This window comes from Cynocephalus volans, chromosome 4, assembly GCF_027409185.1.
Source record: "Cynocephalus volans isolate mCynVol1 chromosome 4, mCynVol1.pri, whole genome shotgun sequence".
NCBI lineage: Eukaryota > Metazoa > Chordata > Mammalia > Dermoptera > Cynocephalidae > Cynocephalus > Cynocephalus volans.
In genome coordinates this window covers 157,875,766-157,899,060 of record NC_084463.1, presented here as the reverse complement: position 1 = coordinate 157,899,060, position 23,295 = coordinate 157,875,766, and the positions used below count along the sequence as shown (strand labels likewise).

The 23,295-nt window shown below is 47.8% G+C and overlaps 2 protein-coding genes across 3 annotated transcripts in view; one reads left to right on the top strand and one right to left on the bottom strand.

The window, feature by feature from the left end:
- The window catches only part of AHNAK (AHNAK nucleoprotein), a 105,587-nt gene that overhangs the window by 72,367 nt on the left and 9,925 nt on the right, over positions 1–23,295 (top strand). The window contains exon 6 of one of the 2 annotated variants that reach the window (XM_063092652.1): positions 13,571–13,899. The exons of the other annotated variant lie outside the window; for it this stretch is intronic. Within the exon in view, the coding sequence (XP_062948722.1) occupies positions 13,571–13,578 (8 nt within the window). The 3' untranslated portion in view covers positions 13,579–13,899. Of the gene's footprint in view, positions 1–13,570; positions 13,900–23,295 lie in introns of those variants that run through there. 2 annotated transcript variants of the gene reach the window in all.
- On the bottom strand, positions 19,901–22,773 carry SCGB1A1 (secretoglobin family 1A member 1). Its single transcript, XM_063093166.1, has 3 exons — positions 22,719–22,773; positions 20,348–20,535; positions 19,901–20,017 (listed from the first exon to the last, which is right to left on the bottom strand). Exons 1-3 carry the CDS (start codon positions 22,771–22,773, stop codon positions 19,901–19,903), a joined length of 360 nt encoding a protein of 119 aa, XP_062949236.1.

Genomic DNA, 23,295 nt, shown 5'->3' with positions numbered 1-23,295 from the left:
GGGCCTGGAACGGGCATAGGATGAGCATCTGGGATGAGTAGGGCCCTGGAAGAGAAAACAGGGCTGGAGGACAGCCTTTCTCTGACCCCACGTTTTGCTCTGGGCTTGTGTTCCCCAAGCGTGTTATCCTGTTGGTCTTTAAACTGAAGTCTCACCACAAAGATTGTTGTGAGGTTCTGGTGGAGAAGAGATGAGACCGAGACCCGTCGCTGGCCTGTGGAGGCGATGTCACTGACCTGCAGCTAAAGGGCAGGCCCACGGTGTCGGCTCTTCCTGGAACTGAGCTCTTTCCAACCTTCCCTGTGACTGCCTTTAAAAAATGTAACGAGCTTCTGATGTTTCCTGCAGTCAGCATCTACTGAGTGTCCGGTGCTGTGCTAGGTGCCCAACATGCAAATATGGCAGAGGCCCCAGTCTGTAAGTCTAGGGCTGGTGGCTCTTGACCTCTCCACGGATGACTTCCTCTCACCTTCCTGGTGAAGGGCAAGGAGGGCATTTCAGGCACTGGAGACAGCAGGAGCAAAGGCTCAGAGGGGTGACGATGGTGGCCCATTCAGGAAATGGTGAGTGACATGGCTGGAGGAGCACTTTTCATGGGTGGGCTGGTGGTGAGGCCTCGTCTCTGGGGAGGGGGAGCCACTGGAGCCTTTTGCACAGGGAAAGACACGAGCTGCGTTTTGTTTAATCGTAATCATGGTAGCAGCAATTACAGCGGTCAGTACTGGGCGTTTCCTTTGTGCTAGGCATTAGCTAAAATGCTTTAACATGAGCTATGCCATTTAGTCGCGTTTCACAGATGAGGCCAGGAGAGCTCACAAGGCCCAATCACACAGCAACACAGCTGGGACAAACCAGCTGTCCACCCCTATGGCCCATGCTGTCATCTGCTCCTTAATCTCCCTAAACCTTAGTGTCCTCTTCTATCATATCTGCCTCAGATGGTTATTTTATTAAAATGGGGGAACATATATAAAACACTTGGCACAGTGCCTGGCACATTGTAAGTGCTCAGTAAATGTCAGTCATTGTTATACTTGTTATAGTTGCTATTATCTGTTTTAGAGAGTGTCTCCTGGCAGGGTGGGGTGGTACCTTTAAGTTTGAAATTGCATGGGTTGGCACCAGTAAACTGGGCTAATAAAGCCACCCTGCCAGAGTAGGGAGCAGAACAGGGCACACTACCAGCATCTGCCTGTGTCCTCCCGGTTGCCATGGTCACCAACCTGAGCACCTGGTTCTCTCTGGTGCTCGTGCCTCTCCAGAGCAGGTCTGGGTGACCCTGTTCCCACGTGATGTCGTTCCATGACTGCTTCTCTGAGGTTGCCTCCTGCCTCCCTCTCTGGTTTCAGTTTTGCCCCAGCCGAGCAGGGGCAGACCTCACAGGTAGCAGAAGGGAGGCTGACCCGGAGGGACCAAGACCAGGAGGCTGTTGAAAGTCTCTGGGGAACGGAGAGAGAGGACAGGTCTCAGAAATATGTTGGATTTACAACTGATAGGCTGCAACCATCTAACACCATAAGGAGAAGAGAGAGGAGGAAGTGGGAACTAAATGGTATTTCTAGCTTCAACGACCCGATGGCCCCTGTCTCTTCCCTTCCCGTGCTTTGCTCAGTGGATCTCACTCGTTCAATGGCTTTACACGCCATTTGCAGGCTGACAATTCCCAGTTCCCTGAGCTCCAGCCTGGAATACCTAGCTACCCCTCGCCCTCTTCTCTTGGATGCCTCTCAGGCATTTCAAGCTTGGCATTTCCAGAATGGAACTCAAAGTGGAGCTCCAAAACGATTTTCCTCCCCGACCCCGAACCTGCTTCTCCATCTCAATAAAAGGTAGCTCTGTCCCCGTCTTCAAGCTGGAAGACGTGAGCGTCGCCCTTGACGACTCCCTCTTCCTCACCCCTCGTGTCCACCTCGTCAGCAAGTCCCATCATTTCCACCTTGGAAATACATCACAGCGGTGGCACTCCATCTGCACTGCCACCCTGTAGGTGAAGTCACCACCATCTCTCATCCGGGTGACTGGGAGGCCACCTGGTCTCCCCACTTCCACTCCAGTTCCAAATTTCAGCCGCAGTGATCTTTCAGGGACACAGATTTGGTCGTTCATCCTCTTATCCAATGACTTCCAACTGTACTTAGCCTAACAACTTTCTCGTGGCTTACGAGGTTCTACACCAGATCTCAGCTTCATCTGATGTCCCCTCTCCCGCCACTCATTTCTCTGTAGCCTGACTGGCTTCCTTACGGTCCCCACGCACGCCAAGCCTTTCCTCCCTCAGGTCCTCATGCATGGCTCGCTGTCATCCCGGCTGTCTGGAGAGCTGTTCCTCACCTTTGCATGGCCAGCTCCTGCTTCTCCCTCAAACTTCAGCCTAAATGTTCCCTCTCCGGTCACTGCCCATGACTTAAGTATGTTCCACCCCCCCACACATCTTCTTTAGCCGGTCATTTCATTCAGAGCACACACTGATCACAGCTTCAAATTTTTTATTTGTTCATCTCGTTTATTGTTTGTCTCCCACTAGAGTGTCAACTCTGCGAGGGCAGCCTGGCACACAGCCGGTGCCAATATGTATTTGTTGAGTTAATGAACAGGGAGATGTTGGGGGCATGAACCTAGGAGCACAGAAGGCCAGGAGAACACTGACATTCAAGGGTGGGCAGAGGGGCTGTCCAGGAGACTTCAGAACAAGGGACAGAGGGGTGGCATCAGAAACCAATGGAGGAGTGAGACATTGGTTGGGGATGCTTTTGGCTGCAGTAGCAGCAAATCTGTCCAGTGGTGACTTAGACAAGAGCGGCTAGTTTTTTGTAGTTTGGATGTTCAGCAGCAAAGCTCTGGGTCAATGTCCCTGAGGTTTTCTTGTTCCTTCCTCAGCTTGGGCATCATGGGCTCATGTGACCTAGTTCAAAGGCAGGAAACAGTGAGCAGCGTGGACAGACATCTCCTCATGTCTCTCTTATTGGTGGGATGTGGGGTGGTGGCAGAGGGGTTGTCCCCAGAAGCCCCCAGCAAATCTCCCCTTATATCCCGCTGGTCAGATAGGACACATGCCTGCCTTTGGACCAGGGGCTGTGCCCATCTTGCTCAAGTCAAAGAATCTCTTTCCTGTCCTTGAACAAACAAGATTCTGCCACACAAGGAGAAGGGGAATGCCTTTAAAATTTTTTAAATTTAATTAAAAAAAAATTTAATGTATTTTTTTCATTGTACATGTTTATGGGGCACAGTTTGTTGTTTCAATACATGCATATATTATATAATGACCCAATCAGAATAGTTAGCATATCTGTCACCTAAACTTTTATTATTTCTTTGTGGTTATAACATTCAGAATGGCTTTTGAGTAAGCAATAAACAGTGCGTGCTACATGCACATTTCACAAGGAAGAGTCTTTCCACTTGGTTAACCGATGCAGGGAGGTCAAGTGGGATGTACTGACAAGTGGCTGCTGAAGTCGATGCTCAGTAGGCTGTGGCCCTCAAGAGGGAAGTTCCCATAGAGAGGCAGGGCTTGACTGCAGACTTCAGGGGGCTTAGGAGTGATCAGGAGACGTTCAGGAGATGGAGGCAGACTACCAGGTAAGAAGAGAGGTGGGACAATGCCAGGAGGGAGACACCAGAAGATCTGTTCAGTTTGGGACAGACTTGAAGCTGTTTATAGGCTGGGCAGCAGGATCCAGCAGGAGATAGAGGGTAAAGATTTTGAAACAAGATGGGACAGTTGATCACATGCCTGAAAGAGGCATGGGGACGGGATTGAGTGCACAAGAGGTGGTGGCTGTCAGAGGAGCAAACAGAGAGGCTTTTCTGAGAAGATTCAGGTGCCTTCTGAGACCGGAGGGAAGGAGGGAGGTAGGTGAAACATGACCAGATGGGATGAAGAGTTCTCTCATTTTCCTTTGTGTGACAATGGGCTCCTTTAGTGATTGAATCTGTGACCTTGATCTTCTCCTCATCTTTGTTTTAAACTTCTGACATAACACACTCTAAAAAGAAACAGATTCCATGTGTGTGGTTGTACACTGGAAAGTTCAAGGCAAAGTCTGATCCTTGGGTTTTCTTGTTCAGATGGATGGAGACGCCCAGTATGCAGTCATGGGCGTGGCTATTATGGGATGCAATCCAGAGGGTGCAGGGCACTTAACAAACAGCATGGAGCTGCCAGATCCTGCAGTGTGGGATGGGCAGCAGAGCGGAGGGGGCAGAGTTGGGCAGAGAGGACTTGGGTCCCAGGTCCAGGTTCACTACTTACAAGCTGGGGTTCACTGGCACTCCCTGTGCCTCACCCTCATCTGCAGAGGGTTGGTTTGTGGCAGCTCGTCTTCCCCTGCCCACAGTCATACAATGTGCTGGTTGCTCACAGGAATTAAGCGAATGCTTTCTTGCTGCTTCCCTGGGGAGCCTGACCCTGCTCAGTACCACCTGGAACAGGATGGTGTTTTTCTTCCCCAATACCCCTGGTCCCTCACTTCTGGCATCTTTCCCCCTTTGTTTTGGGAAATGATGGCATGGGGCCCAGCTAGTAGGGTTGGGAGCCAAACCTTTCTCTTCTGTTTATTCAGATCGTAGCTATGGATGCAACAAAAAGCAAACAGAGGTTTGACTAGATATATGAGCTCAATATTCCACAACATTTAAAACTGGTGTCTGCTTACGTAGGAGGCATAAAACATAACGTTATGTTAAAGTGAATTATAGCCCCAGCAGGGGAAAAAAAAAGTGCATTTTTCAGAAAGAGTCTTAGCAGGAGTGCTCAGATGCTGTGTTAGTCTGATTGACACTGGCTCCGTGGGTCTCCCAGACAGTAGCTCCTTTATGTCCATATCATTGCTGTTTCATGGGGTGCACGTTTCCTCTTAGGCCGGTGTGGGGGGTAGGATTTGACCTAAGGAGGGCTCTGTGCATGTCTCTTGGTGCTGCTGGGGGAGACTGATGTTGCTAACAAGTGGGAAGCAGACTTGCCAGATCCCATCAAAGCTGCCCCAATCAGATCAGTTCTGCCCCGTGGCTGGGTCACCTGGGCTCTGCTTCATTATCTCTAAAATGGGACTAATGACAGTTTTTCCCTCATGGAATGGCTATGGGGATTCAGTGGGTTTATACCTGTGAAGTGATTAGAAAAGTGTGTGGCACCGAGTCGGTTCTCTGGTATCATCAGATCTGTGCAGATGGAATCAGTTAGTCGATCAACACACACGGAGTGCCTGTAATGTGTCCGTATTGTGCCCCACGGGAAAGAAATCCCAGAGGCATCTCTACCCTCAAGGAATAGGCATCTATCTGGAGAAGGAAAACAGACCCTGTGGAAATACATAGAGAACAAGCAAGGTCTCCGGGACCAGCCCTTGCCCTGTGCGTGGACGGACGGACGGACGTCGTGGAGGGTGAGCAGCTGCGGGGTGGGGCGTGCTGTCAGCCGGCCCTGCTTAATCTCCTGGCAGCCAGAGCAGGAGAAAGGAGAATCTGGTATTCATTGTGTGGTTGTTTCTCATTTCCTTCTGCTTTCGAGATCCTCTTCTAAGGCAGAACAATGCCCTGAACAGCGAGGCGCAGGCTTCCTCGGCTGGGCACACGTCCAGCTGCGGGGGAGGCCAGCACCCAAGAGAATGCATTGGCCGGTGCTAGCAGAGCAGATGGTGTTTGATTCCATACTCTAGGGACAGTGGGGTTTGGTGGCTGGTTTGAGTCCCAGCCTATCCCACAAATCCCCCAGTCTCATTTATAACTATTATTTTAAACTTGCCCTATTTGCCAAGAAGGGTAGTCATTTGTGTGCCACCAGGGTGTTCTAATGGGGTGGTGGGTGGAGGGGGCCCCAGAAGCCATGGAACTCCTGTAGGACCTGGGTGTGGAGCCCAGAGGCCGCTCCAGACCACCGCAGCAGGAGGACGGTGCGGGTTCCTTGAGAACCTCGGCCTGGCTGCTCAAGCTCACAGACCAGCGCCTGGGACGACTCCCCAGGACTCTGGGGCTGACATTTCCACAGCCGGCGCCTTGTAGGTCCAGCTGGGGGGAGAAGGCCCGGGGCTGTGTCCAAGGAACGGGGTGGGGTTTCCTCATTCCTTGCTGTCTTCATACTTGGCCTTTTATTTGTAGATTTCAGTACATTTATCAGCCTTTCAGGGTTCCTCTTTCATTGCCAGAAAACAGAGTGAATCCCAAATTGAGGAGCCCACGTGTGTAAAGGAGCAAGAGAGGCTAAGGAGTATTGGACTATGATTTCCAAATCTATAGAATTTTATTGAGAAAGCTGCTTTGAGAGCGGCAGGAGGACAGAAGAGGACTGGGCAGGAGACACAGCCCTGGGAGGGCTACAGCAGGGTCCACCATCATTAAGATGTGACAGCACTGGAGCAGGGTTTCTTATGCTTAAGTCACTCAAGTGCCACCCTCATGATGTCTGCCACATCCACACACCACCCCTGCTGCTATTTGTTTAGTATGCTTTAAATACATTTATTTCTAAAACCTTAAATTTAATTAAAATGAAATGATGTTACTATTGCAAGTGAAACCCAGCATTTTTCTTTTCTTTTAAACTGCAATTATTTCTTTATTTGTTTTTGTGGTTGGCTGGTACAGGGATCTGAACCCTTGACGTTGGTGTCACAAGGCTGTGCTCTAACCAAATGAGCTAAACCGGACAGCCTCCCAGCATTTTTCTGATATGCATTGAAACAAGTCCATAACTGTTAAAAGTATTCACCATGCACCCCGTGCTTTGTGGAAGTTCTTGGTGGAGGCTTTACACACATGGACTCTCCATGCGTGTCTGCTGGTGAGCTTGATGGGAAGGAGCAGGGCGATTTGTGCTGACTGGTGAGCCCCTCAGTGGTGCTTCAGGGATAACACTCCTGCTGCTCCCCGGGCTCACATCAGCATCTCTAACATGGGAGGGTGACAGTGTCTCCTTCAGAGGACTCGGTGGGGATGAACTGGGTTCATATATTTATAAGGTGTTTAGAGTGGTGTCTACTGCACAGCAAGTGCTCAGCGAAAGTTAACACCCACCATGACTTGGGAGGTTTTGGCCGAGGGCTCTAGGCTGCCTTGGGGATCTTGTCATCTGCCTGCTTGAAGAGGCTCCAGGACAGACACTGTCTCCAGGCTCCCTCCTCTTTCTGCGCTTCGCCGTTGCTCCCTAGTTCCTCAGCTGGGCCAGGTGCAGCCAGGTGGCATGACCATCATTTCCCTCATGATAAGAGGATTAAACTAAGATGTGATCACAGCATGAGTCACCACAATATATTATCTTGGTCCACCAGAGCCCCAGGAATGGGCTCCCAGTGCTGAGGGCTTGTGGGATCTGGGTCTGCTGCTCCCTCTGGCCAGCTGTGGGTTGTTTCTGGAATGAGCCTCATGGTTTGGAGGGAGAAAGGAGCTGTGGGAAGCAATCCCAGGTTCCCCGGTGGGACTGGAAATTCTGCCTCAGGCCCTGGAATTTCGACTTCCTGTTTGGCCTGGCCCTTGTTCCTGCCACATTTTCGCCTCTGACACATCCTCTCCCTCCCCCTCTCAGGATCCATTTCCTCCTCTTCAAAATGAGAGAATTGCACTGGATCATAACTGAGGCCCCTTTAAGCTTGAGAAAGCCAAGATTCTAGCTCCCAGTCACCCTCTCCCTTCTCCCCTCACGCTTCTTGATTGACAGTAGGAAGAGAGGTGGGAAGGAGAAGAGAGAAACAGGAAAAGCCACAGGACAGCCCCCCACAACAAGCAATCGCCCAGTCCACACTGTTGATAGGACCGAGGTTGAGAAACCCTGTTTTAGGGGAGGAGAGACAGAAGAGAGGAAAAGATTTAAAAGACAAATGCATAAATGCCCTACAAATAATGAATAGTTAGACAAATGATAAAGAAAGGGAAAAAACCAAATGCATGGGAAAGGGGTTTATACAGGAGAACAGAAGAAGTTGCTAGGATGGGGAAGGACATGTTTGCAAAGCGGTCACTGCTCCAGTGCTTAGAGTTTAAGCTGCTGGCCTCAAAGTACAGACCGGTGTTGGGGGATTGACATCTTTCTCTCTTGTTCCTGGGAACCCTTCCTATAGAATTTCAGCAATGCAGCCGGGTCAGCAGTGGTGTCCTTTGCTGCCATGTGACAGCCTTAGGATAACAGGCTGGATGGTCCAAAGACTTAGGCAGTCATTATCATATGAATTATCATGTGACCTAGTCATGATTAGTTTTTTATGAGACCTTTGCTCCTTATTGAAATTACAAAAAATCAGTTGTCTCCACCTCTAGAGGAAGATACCACAGAAAGCAAGATTAAGGGAAATAAACATAGAATGTCTTCATGACCTTAGGGATGGGCAAAAAATTCTTTTTTTATTTTTTATTTTTTTAAATTTTTTTTAAAATTTATTTTTTAAATTTTATTTTGTCGATATACATTGTGGCTGATTATTGCTCCCCGTCCCCAAAACCTCCCTCCCTTCTCCCTCCCCCGTCCCCCCCAACAATGTCCTTACTGTTTGCTTGTCGTATCAACTTCAAATAATTGTGGTTGTTATATCTTCTTCCCCCCCCCCCGGTTTTTTTTTTTTTTTTTTTTTGTGTGTGTGTGTGTGTGTGTGTGTGTGAATTTATATATTAATTTTTAGCTCCCACCAATAAGTGAGAACATGTGGTATTTCTCTTTCTGTGCCTGACTTGTTTCACTTAATATAATTCTCTCAAGGTCCATCCATGTTGTTGCAAATGGCAGTATTTCATTAGTTTTTATAGCTGAGTAGTATTCCATTGTGTAGATGTACCACATTTTCCGTATCCACTCATCTGATGATGAGCATTTGGGCTGGTTCCAACTCTTGGCTATTGTAAAGAGTGCTGCGATAAACATTGGGGAACAGGTATACCTTCGACTTGATGATTTCCATTCCTCTGGGTATATTCCCAACAGTGGGATAGCTGGGTCGTATGGTAGATCTATCTGCAATTGTTTGAGGAACCTCCATACCATTTTCCATAGAGGCTGCACCATTTTGCAGTCCCACCAACAATGTATGAGAGTTCCTTTTTCTCCGCAGCCTCGCCAGCATTTATTGTTCAGAGTCTTTTGGATTTTAGCCATCCTAACTGGGGTTAGATGGTATCTCAATGTGGTTTTGATTTGCATTTCCCGGATGCTGAGTGATGTTGAGCATTTTTTCATATGTCTGTTGGCCATTTGTATATATTCCTTAGAGAAATGCCTATTTAGCTCTTTTGCCCATTTTTTAATTGGGTTGCTTGTTTTCTTCTTGTAAAGTTGTTTGAGTTCCTTATATATTCTGGATATTAATCCTTTGTCAGATGTATATTTTGCAAATATTTTCTCCCACTCTGTTGGTTGTCTTTTAACTCTGTTAATTGTTTCTTTTGCTGTGCAGAAGCTTTTTAGTTTGATATAATCCCATTTGTTTATTTTTCCTTTGGTTGCCCGTGCTTTTGGGGTCGTATTCATGAAGTCTGTGCCCAGTCCTATTTCCTGAAGTGTTTCTCCTATGTTTTCTTTAAGAAGTTTTATTGTTTCAGGGTGTATATTTAAATCCTTAATCCATTTTGAGTTGATTTTAGTATACGGTGAGCGGTATGGATCTAGTTTCCTTCTCCTGCATATGGATATCCAGTTATCCCAGCACCATTTGCTGAAGAGGCAGTCCCTTCCCCAGTGAATAGGCTTGGTGCCTTTGTCAAAGATCAGATGGCAGTAAGTGTGTGGGTTGATTTCTGGATTCTCTATTCTATTCCATTGGTCAGTGTGTCTGTTTTTATGCCAGTACCATACTGTTTTGGTTATTATAGCTTTGTAGTATAGCTTAAAGTCAGGTAGTGTTATGCCTCCAGCTTTATTTTTTTGCTCAGCATTGCTTTGGCTATGCGTGGTCTTTTATTGTTCCATATAAATGTCTGGATAGTTTTTCCATTTCTGAGAAAAATGTCTTTGGAATTTTGATGGGGATTGCATTGAATTTGTATATCACTTTGGGTAGTATGGACATTTTCACTATGTTGATTCTTCCAATCCAAGACCATGGGATATCTTTCCATCTTCTTGTATCCTCTCGAATTTCTCTCAGCAGTGGTTTGTAGTTCTCATTATACAGATTTTTCACCTCCTTGGTTAACTCAATTCCTAAGTATTTTATTTTTTTGGTGGCTATTGTAAATGGGCAGGCTTTCTTGATTTCTCTTTCTGCATGTTCACTATTGGAGAAAAGAAATGCTACTGATTTTTGTGTGTTGATTTTGTATCCTGCTACTGTGCTGAAAGCATTTATCAATTCCAAGAGTTTTTTTGTAGAGGTTTCAGGCTGTTCGATATATAGGATCATGTCATCTGCAAACAGGGACAGTTTGACTTCATCTTTTCCAATCTGGATGCCCTTTATTTTGGACAAAAAATTCTAAAACAGAGCACAACACTGCCCCATTAGCTCAGTGGGTTGGAGCGCAGCCTTGTAATACCAAGATCACAGGTTCAGATCCCCTCACTGACCAACCACCAGAAACAAAACAAAACAAAAAACGAGGAAAAAAAACCCTAAACATGAAAAGCACTAACCATAGAAGAAGAATTGGTAAGTTGGACTTTATCAAAATTAAAAGCCTCTCTTCATCAAAAGGCACCATTAAAAAAATGAAAAGTCAAGCCTCAGACTCACAGAAGATACATATCTGCAATACATATATCTGCAAAACATTTGTTTCTAGAATATATGAAGAAGTAATTCAAATCAGTAAGAAAAAGACAAATGACCTGATAAAAAATGGGCAGGAGACTTGAACAGATACTCACAAAAGAGAATATCCAGATGGCCAAATACACTATGAAAAGGTGCTTGACATTATTACACATCAGGAAAATGCAAATTAAAACCACAAGGAGATACTGCTGCATACCTACCAGAAGGGCTAAAATGAAAAGCCTGATAATACCAAGTGTTGTCAAGGATATGGAGCAACTGGAATGGTCATATATTGCTGCAGAATTGGAGCAACCACTTAGGAAAATTGTTTGGCAGATTCTATTAAAGCTAAAGATAAGTCTGCTCTGTAACCCAGTAATTCTACTCCTGGATATGCGTCCCCAAGAGATATGAGTACCTATTCCAACAGAAAGATAAGCAAGAGAATGTTCAGAGGGGTTTCTCCAAACTTTTGGGAGAAACCATCAACAGAAGATTGGAGAAATAAATGGTGGTATGGTCATACAACAGAGTACTATACAATAATGAAAAGATCGCACACCCTGTGATTCCATTAATGTAAAGTTCAAGAAGAGGCAAAGCTAATTTATGATGAGTCAAATCATGGTTACGTCTGGTGGGGGTATGGACTGGGAAGGTGTATGAGGGAACCTTCTGGGGTGCTGGAAATATTCTGTGTCTGGACTGGGGTGGTGGTTATATAAGTGCATGCCTATGTAATGATTATCAAGCTGTCCCTTTAAGATGAGTTGCACTTTATGTGCTTAGTAAATGTGTGTTATAGTTCTATTTAAAAAAAACGAAAAGAAATGAAGACTCTTAGGTCCAAGAAAAGTAATAAAAAAAATAATTTTTTGAACACCCCGTAGTCCCAGTTTGCTTCATATAGCTTACTTCATTAATCCATCCAAACCACCTGTCAGCCAGGTACTATTCTTATTTTACAGACGAGAAAACTGAGGCTTAGAGAGTATAAATAGCTTGTCTGAGTGACACAGCTCTGAGTGTAGGAGCCAGGACCTGAACGCCTTATTCTGCGCTATTGCCACTGGGCTTGGGATCTTGGAAGTGATTCTTGGTACAGCATCAGAGCTTTCTGCTTTGCCTGCTACTCCCCCAAGCATCAGACATTGTAGGTACCATTCTTGAAAGAGAACTTCACCATGTGCCCTGACATGCACCGTGATACAAATCCCCCTATTTCCTTAAGAGAAGTGGACTGGGGAAACCTGCCCCCTTATGCACTCTTTCCACGAATTTGTTCCAACTGGGAAAAGAACCCATGGCTTCCCATGCACCATGCTCACCCCACCCGTTCTGTTATAAATTCTCTAAGAATGAAATGGGGTGGGCTATTGCAGTCAATATGGGGAGCCAACTTCGAATTCCAGCTCGGCTCCTTTTATAGTATGTGAGGTTCCCGGGGAGTTATTTAGCTTCTCAAAGCCTTGGTATCCTTGTCTGTGAAAAGGGGACAGTGGTAGGGCTGGCCCGTGGCTCACTTGGGAGAGTGTGGTGCTGATAACACCAAGGCCACGGGTTCAGATCCCCTTACTGGTCATCTTTTTTTTTTTTTCTTCTAAAAAAGGGGGACAGTAGTACTTACTTTATAGTCTCGTTGCCAGGGTTAAATGAGTCGCACACGAGAAGTGCTCAGCTCAGCGATAGGTTCATAGCAAGTGCTCAATACAGGCTAGTGTAGAAATGTCAAAGTTGTCACCTTACTGGTACCCAGTTCCTTTCAAGCCTCTTGAACAGGTTTAGCACCTTTTTCATATTTAGGGAAAAAAAAGTTATGCGAATGATTTCTTCACAAACTGCTCATACGCTGAATGAATGGGGCAGAATCTCAGTGCTTCATTAAGGAAGCGGGGGAGAGGTCATTTTGAACTAAGCTGGCCAGACAGAAGGTATGATTTGGGTGGATCTTCAAAAATGAGTAGGATTTAGTCACAGAGAGAGGAGCAGGAAGGTCACTGTAAGTTGGAGGGAGGGGGAAGTCGTTCTTAGAGAGCAAAGGTGGATCTGGGGCTGGGGAGCAGGCTGCTTTGGTTGGGGCCTAAGACTTACGTAGGAGCTAGTGGAATATAAAGTTGGAAAGGAAGACTGGCTCCAGATGAGGTCCTGCTATGGAAACTGGACTTTTTCTGTAGGAAGAGTGGTCCCTGGCCATTCTGAAGCATGAGAAGTGTAAGATGAAGCCAGGGCCGTGCAGGCCCCCGTGGGAGGTGACAGAGGCCAGTGAAGGGAGCAGTGTGCAAGTTCAGGTGTGGATAAGTGGGCGTGCCTCAGGGTGGAGGTGGTGGGATAGAAAGAAGGTGCAGGAAGGTGATGGGAGATGGGGAGGGCAGTGCAGGACTCCTGAAGTCCTGAAGCTGATCGTTTGGGTTTAGGAAGCAGAAAGAGGAAAGGGAAGAGAGAAAGTCAGTTTGGAGATGGTAATGAACGGGACTTCTTGGGCTAAGGCTGGAGCCGGCGCATATCGTCCTGGTTCCCCACCTTTGTCTGCTATTCTGCTGTGGATGTGCTCAAGAACACGTTGTCCTCTTCTGGTCTCAGACTTGTACGGGGGCACCCAAAGGACAGACACTGGCTTTATGCAAACTTCCTTTCCACCCTTGTGGCCTAGAAACCACACAGAGGGAGGCGTGTCTAGAGCAAAACAGACCTAATGGCAAATGGTTTCCACATCTACCCCTCCCAAAGGCAAGGATTTGTTTAGATGCTCTACCAAGGGCAGGGTGTGTGTGTGTGTGTGTGTGTGTGTGTGTGTGAGACCTTTTCTCAGCCTCTGCAAACTTAATAGCCTCTTGCTTTTATGGAGAGATGCAAATAGTATTTTGAATAAAACCCCCTTTGTTGTTGTTTTGCAGGGCTGTAGCAGAGGCCAGGAAGAAAACCGCCCCCTCCGAAGGTTGTTTTTGTGACTGTTCTTTGGAGTATTGTTCTAAAAATGGGAAATTACATATTGCTGTGCCAAAGGAAACAAACACCTGCAGTTAAAGAAATACCTTCCACGAGGTGGCTTTTCAGAGCATGCACGACCATGGCTCCTGCCAGTTCTGGACGGAGGGCTGCTGCTTTGGGTGTGTTTCTTCCCTTCCAAGGAGATGGCGTGTGGCTTAAGTTTGTAACTAAGTGGGCTTTGGCAACTGTGGGACTCAGGAGATTGTCTTTCGCTCTTTCACCCAATAAACATTTATCAAGCATCTATTCTGTGTCAGTCCCTGGTGGTTTTCACTCCGTTCCCTTCCCTGGCATTGCTAAAATCTCCAGGAGTGTTGGTTACAGGCGGGTGACTTTCTGGTCACTATTTTTTTTTTCAATGTTCAAAGTGATCGCATGACTGCGGCTTCCATGTGACTGTGGAGCCAGAGAGAACCTCAGTACATTCCCTCCTGTCTTTTCTTTCTCTCTTTCTTTCTCTCTCCTCTGCTCCTTTCTTTCTTTCTCTTTCATCTTTATGAGTCTAAAAAAGTAGACACGTAATTTTGAACATGTCCATCAATACATTACTTCAGGTACATGACTTTTCGAAGTTTCTAGTCACTGGAGTACAGTCTGAAATTCTTGTTTGACGGCGGTAGACATTAAAAGATAATTTTTTGATTGTTTATTTGGTATTTAACAGGCATCAACATGGATATAATGGCAAAATAATCAGGTCTTGAAATTTATCCAGTATGAAACGAATGCATTTTAGATCAATGTGTCGTTGAAGAAGAATCCCGTTTCATAAGACGATCTCATCGTTACCTAGAAACAGAAAAGAAGGAGGGAGCAAGGGGCACAGTGAATTTCAAACGTTTTGAAATGCATGACTTTGGTTAGAACTTCTGCCCGTGAAAGCACAGGAATTCCTCAAATGGGTTGGCTAGAGAGTAGCTGGGGGGTCTTCTTTGAGGGCTGGGGTCATTTTTCAGCCACCACTCGGTTATCAATGTGGTCCTGCCTGGAAGCAGAGAGATGGAATAAAAACGATCTCGAGTCCTGTAATGCACTTACTTCACTGTCTCAGTTTCCACACTGGTTTCACCTTTTCCACTAGAGGCTCACAGGTAGGATCCAGTTAGTACAGGTGAGAGCATGATGCAGATTCACGTGTGAGTAAATTGATTTTCCTTCGGCCGACCTGGATTTTCTAATTTTTCTATGACGGGTGGCAAGATCACAAAAATGTGGATCATGCCTTCATGGAGTTCACATTTTAGAGTGGGCACATGCTGCAGTGAGATTAATGCATGACTGTCCAGCTTAGGAGGATGGGAGCCCAGGGTGGAGAAAGCCCAGGACCCCCAGGGCATGGGGGCAGGGTGGGGAGAGCAGAGAGGAAGAACCTAAGAGCTGAGTCGTGAAGGAATCTTAAGGTGACCAGATGCAGCAAATAAAAATACAGGATGCCCAGTTCAGTGTGAATTTAATGAATCACTTTTTTACTATAGGTACGTCCTGACCATTGCATGGGTCATGAGGGATAGAGTTTGGTTCTTCAGGGGACTTTGGGAAGGGCGGGCACTTCAGCTGGAACTCTTTGTGTAAAGGGTCAGAGGTGTGAACAGCATGGATTTGTTGCTTGTTTCAAATATTGACGTGTGTGCCTCAGTGTGAACTGACCAGCCTAACTCGGGGGGCAACCTGACTTCCAAGCCTTGTCCACTGCTGCACCCCTAAAGCGAAGGGTCAGTGAGGAAGCAGCAGGGTTTGAGGCCAGAACTGGGCAATGCCCAAGAGCCTCCTGAGCTGGGTAAGGAGTCTAGACTTTATCCTGCAGGAGACTGGTATCAGGGAAGGATTTGAAGCAAAAGCATGAAATTACTGTTTGATTTTTGACGATCATGGGAAGAGTATTGTGGAAGGAGGCAAGACTGAAATCTTAGAGACCATTTAGGAGGCAGATAATGGCCCCCCTTCAAAGACGTCCGTGTCCTAACCCCCAGAACTGTGAATGTGGCAAAAGGAAATGAATTAAGGTTGCTAATCAGCTGACCTTGAGATGGGGAGATTATTCTGGGTTATCTGGATGGGTCCCATGTAATCACAAGGATCCCCATAAATGGAAGTGGGTGCACAGAGGAGGTCAGAGGCAGAGAACGATTTGAAGGGTCTGCACTATTGATTTTGAAGATGGGGAAGGAGCCATGAGCCAAGGAATGAGGGTGGCCTCTAGAAACCAAAAAAACCAGAAAACAGATTCTCCCCTAGGGCCTCCAGAAGGAATGCAGCCTGCCAACACCTTGATTTTTAGCCCAGTGAGATCCATTTCAGACTTCTGGCCTCCAGAACTGTAAGATAATAAATCTCTGTGTTTTTTTAAAGCCATTAAGTTTGTGGCAATTCATTACAGCAGCCAAAGGAAAGTCATTTAGAGGCTATTTGCAATGATTCAGGCCATAGATGGTGAGGACCTGATATTGGCAATAGAGTAGAGAGAAGGGACAAAATTCAAGGTAAATCGAGATGGACTCACTGATGGGTTTGACGCCTAAGGTCAGAGGGTCAGGAGATCCCTGCATCTGCACCCTTTCTCCTGGCCCTGATGCCCTGAGGCCTGCTCCTTAGCTCCCAGGGAGCCCCTGACCAGTCTCCATCCCGCCCTAGGGCTGAGGAAGCACCTCTTCTGTGACCAGGGCATACTGGGAATTCTAAAGGAGGCTCTATGTTGCATGCCTTGAGGTGACAAGGTGGTTGGGTGCTATAGGCACAGAACTTCAGGCATTTTATTTGTGATAGGCTGGGAATCCATTCACTTGATGCGAGAACAATTCCAAATTCCAACCCCCTGTTTCTCGATTCCAAAGCTGGCAACCAGGCTTGCTCAGCTGAATCTATTTTCAGATTTTTATTTTGCACGTACTACAGTTTTGTAATTTTAGTCTGCTCATGGAAATACGCTGGGTGGCTAACTACTCATGACTCATTCTCACATTATTCCCATGTGCTGGTTGGCATGTTCTGTAAGCCCTGGGGGGAAGCATCCCCTAATGACAGGTTTCAGAATGCATTGTTTTTGTGGCCCCATCGTCATCAATCAAGGGCTTCTTTATCATCTCTCTGAAGCCATTTTGAGTGGCAGACCCTACAGTGAATTACTACCCACAAGTCCTCGGTATTCGCAAACAGCATGCCTTGCATCAGCTGTAAACAAGACATAATTTTAATCACTTCATCTTGATAAAGTTGATGAGGGCTGGTTTTGCTTCCTCTTCCTGCCTCGTGAGTCATGTTATAGATTTTTCTGCCAGGCTAACCTCTACCGTTTCATGTGTAAAACTGCAGCTTTCCCACTCATCAGTTAATCCAGCCTCTACACTGACATACAGGACAAGCCCTTTGATCTGGCAATAAGCTGGCAGGGGTTGGTAATTACCATTCCTCTTTAGCTTTCTTCAAGAGTAAAGTTTCTTTGGTTGCAGGTTGTGGGGATAATAAATACTTAATTTTTTTTTTTTTCCCACTCCCAGATTCACAGTTTTCTGATCAAGAAATGTGGTCTTTCTCTCCCTGGGCTCTTCAGAAGTCTGCATGCTGAAGCTAGTGCAGTGCTAAAAATAGATTTCTTATTTTTAATCTGCTTTTTGCTTTGTTGAGATACATTTTAAGTTTTTTCTTCACACAGTTTGTCAAATGCAGGAAGCTTATATTCACACATTTGCTTCCCTGTGTTTTACAGTTTGGCATATTCATAGTAGAAATGGCTGATTGTATGCGAATTCTATATTTTTATAAAACAGGGGTGGATAAACTTTTTCTCCTCCCTTTTCCTCCTCTTTCTCTTCTTCAAATGTAAAAACAATTCTTGGCTCTTTCAAAAACAGGCCACAGCCTGAGCTTGGCGCATAGCTTTGGGCCCGGTGTTACTCCTACACAGTTAACTACATGAGTCATGCAGACAGAAAAGAATCCAATGAACATCCTTCATTTATTTAATTCCCTTCTGCTGGCTGTCACAGGCGTCACACGGATATGTACTCTTCTGTGGTGGTGATCGGTTCATCTTTGCATTCTGCTCTTTTTAAACTTAACACAGGGTTCTGTGTGTTGACATAGCTCACATTCTTGTGAATCACCTACAGCAATTCCTGCACGTATGTCCCCAGCCCCCGCAAGGCTGAGACCCAGATACCTGCAATATAATTAATTGTACATCCTTTCATCCTCAGATACCTGCATTGCATTTGCTCTAGGTAAATACTTCCCTGGCTGCAAATGGGTCATTAAAATTCTGAACCTTTTATGGTCACGGATACTCACCCAGGTGGCTGGCCCAGCAGAATTAAGGTATGTGTGTTAATGAGGACCTAGAGGCAGGAGAATCTGGAGCCTTAGCAGCCAGGGAGTGGGGGGGACAGGAGAGGCTCCCGTCAAGGCCACACCTGCTGCAATCTCTTTTGGAATGGCGATCCCCCTGCCCTGCTCTGGAATTTTTACAATCAGAGTCCCTCCCTGGTGGCAGACAATGAAGGGTGGGACCGGTGGCCTTACAGTGTGTGTGCACAAGTGTGTGCTTGGGGGTTGGGGTGGACTTTCTCATTGGGATCACTGAGTTTCTTGGCTGTGGGGATCCCTGCATTGGAGACCTCACTCTCTGGAGGGCAGGGGTTGGGGTTTGGGCCCTGGAATCTGGGTCGTGTGAGGAATCAATGAGAGATTGCGAGATCGCCCGCCAGGGAGCAAACCATCGGTCAAGGTCATTCGGCTGTGCTTTTTGGGCAGGCGGAGGTCAGAGGTCGGCTCCGCCTGCTCCTCTCGCAGCTTCCCGATTCGGTCGGACTCGCCCTCGGAGTCGGCTGGGAATGGAATTGCTGCCAATTCCAGAAGGGCTGACGCGTCGCCGGCAGGGTTCAACGGGCGGCAGCATCGTCCGTGTGACTGCTCCTGTTTTTCTTCAGAATTCTGACTTTAGACACCCTCAAAAATCAAATATAAAAAAAAATCACATAGATGATGAAGGTTCCGTGGCGGCGCACCGTGTCCCTCCGTCCCGCAGAGCCCGGGACTCGCGGCCGGGGCTTCCGAGCCGCGGAGCCTGGAGCGCGGGGACGCCGCGGCCGACACTGCCCCCTGGTGGCCGCAGCGCGCCGGGCGCTGGGGCGGGGCGGGTGCGGCCCCCGCGGACCTCGGGGCTCCTTGCAGGGGGCGGCATTGTACAGCCAGTGGCCCTCTCGCTTTAGCCACCTCCTTCCGTGCCCTCTGCCGACGCTCTTTTCATCTCTGCCGCCCCTCTGCACGTGCTCCACTTTTATTCAGCGGCTGTGGATGGTATGGCCCGGTGGGGGCCGACTCCCGTGGGGCGGGGGCGTTTTAGGGTTTTGATATCCACATGGGGTGCATCTTTAGGACGAGTCCTATTATTCGCACATGTTGCTCTAGAGCGATTTTTAAAGCCAATCAATAATACCTACATTTTGAGCAGCTGCTGCTGAGTGGCCTGTGCAAAGGCCCTGGGGTGGGAAGGGCAGGGGAGGGAGGGGGTGTGCATGGATTGAGCAGAGCCACGGAGCAGTGGGAAGGAGGGGGGGAAGACAAGAGCCAGGGATGGGCCACGTGTGGATTTTGAATTTGTAAGAGCACTGGAAGCTTTGAAGGATGGGGGTGTGGTGGGCAGTGGAAAGGGGTTTGCATTTCATACAAATTCCTTTGGCCAGTGTGTGGGGAATGGACCGCAGGGGTGTGAGAGTGAAGCTGGGAGCCAGTTAGGAGGCCCCTGGTTGTGCAGACAGGGGTGGATGGTGTGGCCTGTGGACATGGAAGGAGTGGGTGATTCCAGAGGCCCTTTAGAGGTTGCCTTGGGTGACTGGAGAGGGACAGGTCAGGGAGGACCCCCAGGCTTCTGGCCGGGGAAGCCCAGCTGGGAAAATGGAGATAGAAATCACTGAGATCAGGAACAGACTGGGGAGGGCGGTCACCAGTTCTGTTGGACAAGTGGGGTCTGAGATGTTGAGTAGGATAAGAGGGGAGGGGCGTGGAGCCCCTTTTGGTGGCAAATAACAGAAACCCAGAGGAAGGAACTTTGCAAGGGTTCTGAGTTTCCTCTTGGGCTCCAAGGGCAAGGCTCAGCTGCCTTCCTTTGGCCCTGACTCATCTTACCCTGGTGGGGCAGACCTTCTCCTGTAGCAGGTGAATAAAAAAAAAGAGGTGGGGAAAACAAAAGTGAGATGCTTGTAGTTTATTGACGCGAGCAAGGCTGGCTGGTGGGGGTGGAGTCAGGAGGCAAGCGGCTGTGGCAGGGCCTTCAGCGTTTGGGAATCTTCAGCTTCTAAATCTGATGGGCTTTGGATTCCTAACTCCTGAGTGCACTGTGGGCTTCTGACTATTTTTTCCTGCAACACATATAGAAACAAACAGACACAAAACCAACACAATAGTGAATGAACCTCAAAGTTAGAGATGATGATACATAAAAACTTTAACGTCAACTAAGAGGTCCGGTAAACTCTGGGAGGATCTAAGATGGTAAGGGCTTTGATTATTCCTCAAAAGCCTCTTGAAAAAAGGTAAGGGGGCATGCCTGGAAAGATGACTGTGCCTACTTGCCGGGGGACATTGACATTGTGATTCTCTCTAGATTAGAAATGGGTCCAAAAAAAAAAAAAAAAAAAAAAAAAAGGGATGGCACTGCAGCTGAAGGGCTGGGGGAAGATCTCGGTTACCATGAGCTTTAGGATGCTGTCCTTGGCCTGCTGGGGCAGGGTGTCCACCAGCTTCTTCAGCTGGATCCCTGCATCTTGCATGTCTTGATCAGGGCTGAAAGGTTGCAGGGCAGCTTGATAAGTGGAGAGGGTGCCCAAGAAGATGGTTTCAATGACTTGTAGAAAGGCTGGGCATACGTCTGCAGAAGCTGGAACCCAGAAAAGAAAAAGTCTATGTATCCCGACCCTTTTCCAAGCTGGCCAGCACTCTGGCTGGGCTTGCCCCAGATGCGAACAGCCAGGCCTGTCAGCAAGAGATAGCAGCCTTTGCATGGCTGGAGTAGAATGTAGGATCTGGTGATGCTCCAAGCAGTGGACTATGTGGCGCTGTGTGAATACTTTCTGGGTTACAGCCAGCTTTCTGTGGCTTGCCTGAGCCTTGCTTGGTCTTCCTGAGTTGGGGTTGGGCAAGGTGCTATTTGTACCTTCTGCTAGAGTTCTAAGCAGAGTATTGGTAATGGAAGCTGCTGATCTGATTTTTTTATGCAGTATGGGGGCTGGGAAGAGGCTGTTGAGAGCTTTATTTCCTGCCAGACATTTGCCTTTCACCAGTGGTTAGGGATGGTCTGAGCTGTGTGTCACTGGGTGCACGTGGCAAAGTCAGGCTTTGGCAGGAAGAACCAGCCAAGCACAGGTCCCCAACCTGGTCTGGAAGCAGCGTGTCCGCTCAGGTGGCAGACAGACAAGCCTCTTGTCCTGCTGTGTTGCCTTCAACCAAGTGCTCCCAGGACTGTGCTCCCTTCTCAGGTTCCTGACCCCAGGAACATGGGGGCAGGTCACCATTTCCTACCCTCTGCTTGCCTCCCTCTTTTCAAGTGCCCTGTTCTTGAATTCTCTGCCTTGTGTGCAGATTTGGCTTCCTGGCTCCTACTCCAGGGACCCACTCAAAGTGGCTGCTCCAAGTCAAATCCTCTCCAGAACTTAGATCTGTGCTCTGCACTTTACTATGTCATCAAGCAAGTTACTTTCCGTAACTCAGTTTTCTCATCTGCAAAATGGGACCATATCCCTCCTTCATATGGGTGTTGTAAGAATGGAGAGAGAGAGCATGTGGGAGGGTTAAGAACAGGGGTTGGCACATTGTAAGTGCTAAGTAAGTGTTAGACATTATCACTGTTATTATTATCATATATCATATAAATATCATATAATATCATATTATTATTATCACATGCACACAGACAAGCAAATGCATCCCCACCCCACCCCTGGACGCATTTCAGTCCTGTCTTGCTGAGCCACCCGCCTCTATCCACAGCACTGAGATCGTCTAATTAAGACACGTTGCAGTCCAAAATGACGCCACTGCCCCTGAAAAACAAATAATCCTCTCTGCAAAATAGTTGTTCCACCTGCCTCTTGGTTTGGGTTTTCTAACCCCTCCGTCATAAAACTTACCTCCACGGGTATCATGAAAATTTCTAAGTGAATTAATTGGAGTTTGTTTATTAAAAAAAAAATAAAAACAGCATTTTCAGATGGAAATGGAAGAGGCTGATGCAGAAGGAAAACGAGTTAGGTAACCCAGCTTCCAAAAGATGGGGTCTTGGAGGGAGATATGACCTCCCTTCCTCCCTCCCTCCCTCCCTCCCTCCCTCCCTCCCTCCCTTCCTTCCTTCCTTCCTTCCTTCTTTCCGTCCCTTCTTCCTTCCTTCCCTTCTTCCTCCCTCCCTCCCTTTCTCCTCCCCACCCCCGCTTTCCTCTTAGTGACAGTAGCAACTACTCAGAGACTCCTAATCCTTCTTGCAGAGAACAAAACTGTTTAGAAAACTCCACTCTAGGTTGGCAATTTCCCAAAGGGAAGGACACTTTTTGGAATATTCTTTCTGCCCAGAATGGGAGACCTCGCCTTGGGTTAGGTTTCTTTGGGGGACATGAGACTCTGCAGCTCCCCTTCCAGCTCCTTTCACTGCCAGAGTGGGTTGAAGACCCCAAGCCCAGAGGGTGCACCAAGGTCTTTTGGAATCTTGGGGTCTGTCCAAGTCTGGACTTTGAGAGGCTTGTTATTCCTATTCCATTGTCATTGGACATGCCCTTCTATATGGAATCTCTTCCATCCCTCCCTTAGTCTATTCCATGCCCTGGAATTCTGAGGTTGTTGCATATGGAAGATGGGATCCTTTCCAGGTTTCCTCATAGCCTTGGGGTTCTCCCCAAGTTCCTAAGAGCCAGGCTTGTTCACCAGACCCTGTTTTCTGAGACTCAGCATTTTCAGGCCCTCCCTGCAGCTCCACATAGGGCACGGGCAGCTCACCCCTTCTCTTGAGCAGAACTGGATGGAGCTCAGCGTTCCTGAGGCCAGGCATGGGGGAAATGGACTCTGGGTACTCACCAGGGCTGCAGCAGAGAGCTAGCATGACCAGAGTGAGGGTGACTGTGAGCTTCATGGTGGGAGGCAGGGAAGGCTCTGGCCTGTCTCTAGATGCGGTGATCTTGTGTGACACCTGCCCATGGCGTGTCTTTTATATGCTCCAGGCAGTGCCTGGAGGGAGAAGGGCAAGGCACAGGCTGCACTTATGAAATTGCACTATTTACTTGGGCATTGGCTTGGTGGAATAAGTACATATTCTCTTTTCTCAGCCCAGTTTCTGTCCCCATTGAAACTGAGTTCACACAATGGGTCACCCAGGGGTGGGGGTGGGAGAGCCCAGAGTTCTACGTGGAGGCAGCCAGGGGAACCCAAGTCAGAGGATGTGGGAACCTGGCCACCTGTGTCACTTTCTTTGCACCTGAGCACTGGGGCAGTCCAGGTCCACAGAAGCAATTGTGGAGCCTTCCTGGACCCAGCACCCCAAGAGAAACAGAGGCCCAAGACCCCTCACAAGTGGTAGGAACAGGACTAGGACTCAGGATCCTGGTGCTCCACTGGGCCCTTTCCACTGCTCCCTCCAAGGAAGGTGGCTGGACTT

Bases quoted from the DNA above. Each gene is read 5' to 3' on its own strand.
- SCGB1A1 (XM_063093166.1), bottom strand. From the start codon at position 22,773: ATGAAGCTCACAGTCACCCTCACTCTGGTCATGCTAGCTCTCTGCTGC. The intron at 20,536-22,718 runs GTGAGTACCCAG...TCTGGGTTCCAG, and splicing joins AGCTCTCTGCTGCAGCCCTG to CTTCTGCAGACGTATGCCCA. The intron at 20,018-20,347 runs GTAACCGAGATC...TATGTGTTGCAG, and splicing joins ACAGCATCCTAAAGCTCATG to GAAAAAATAGTCAGAAGCCC.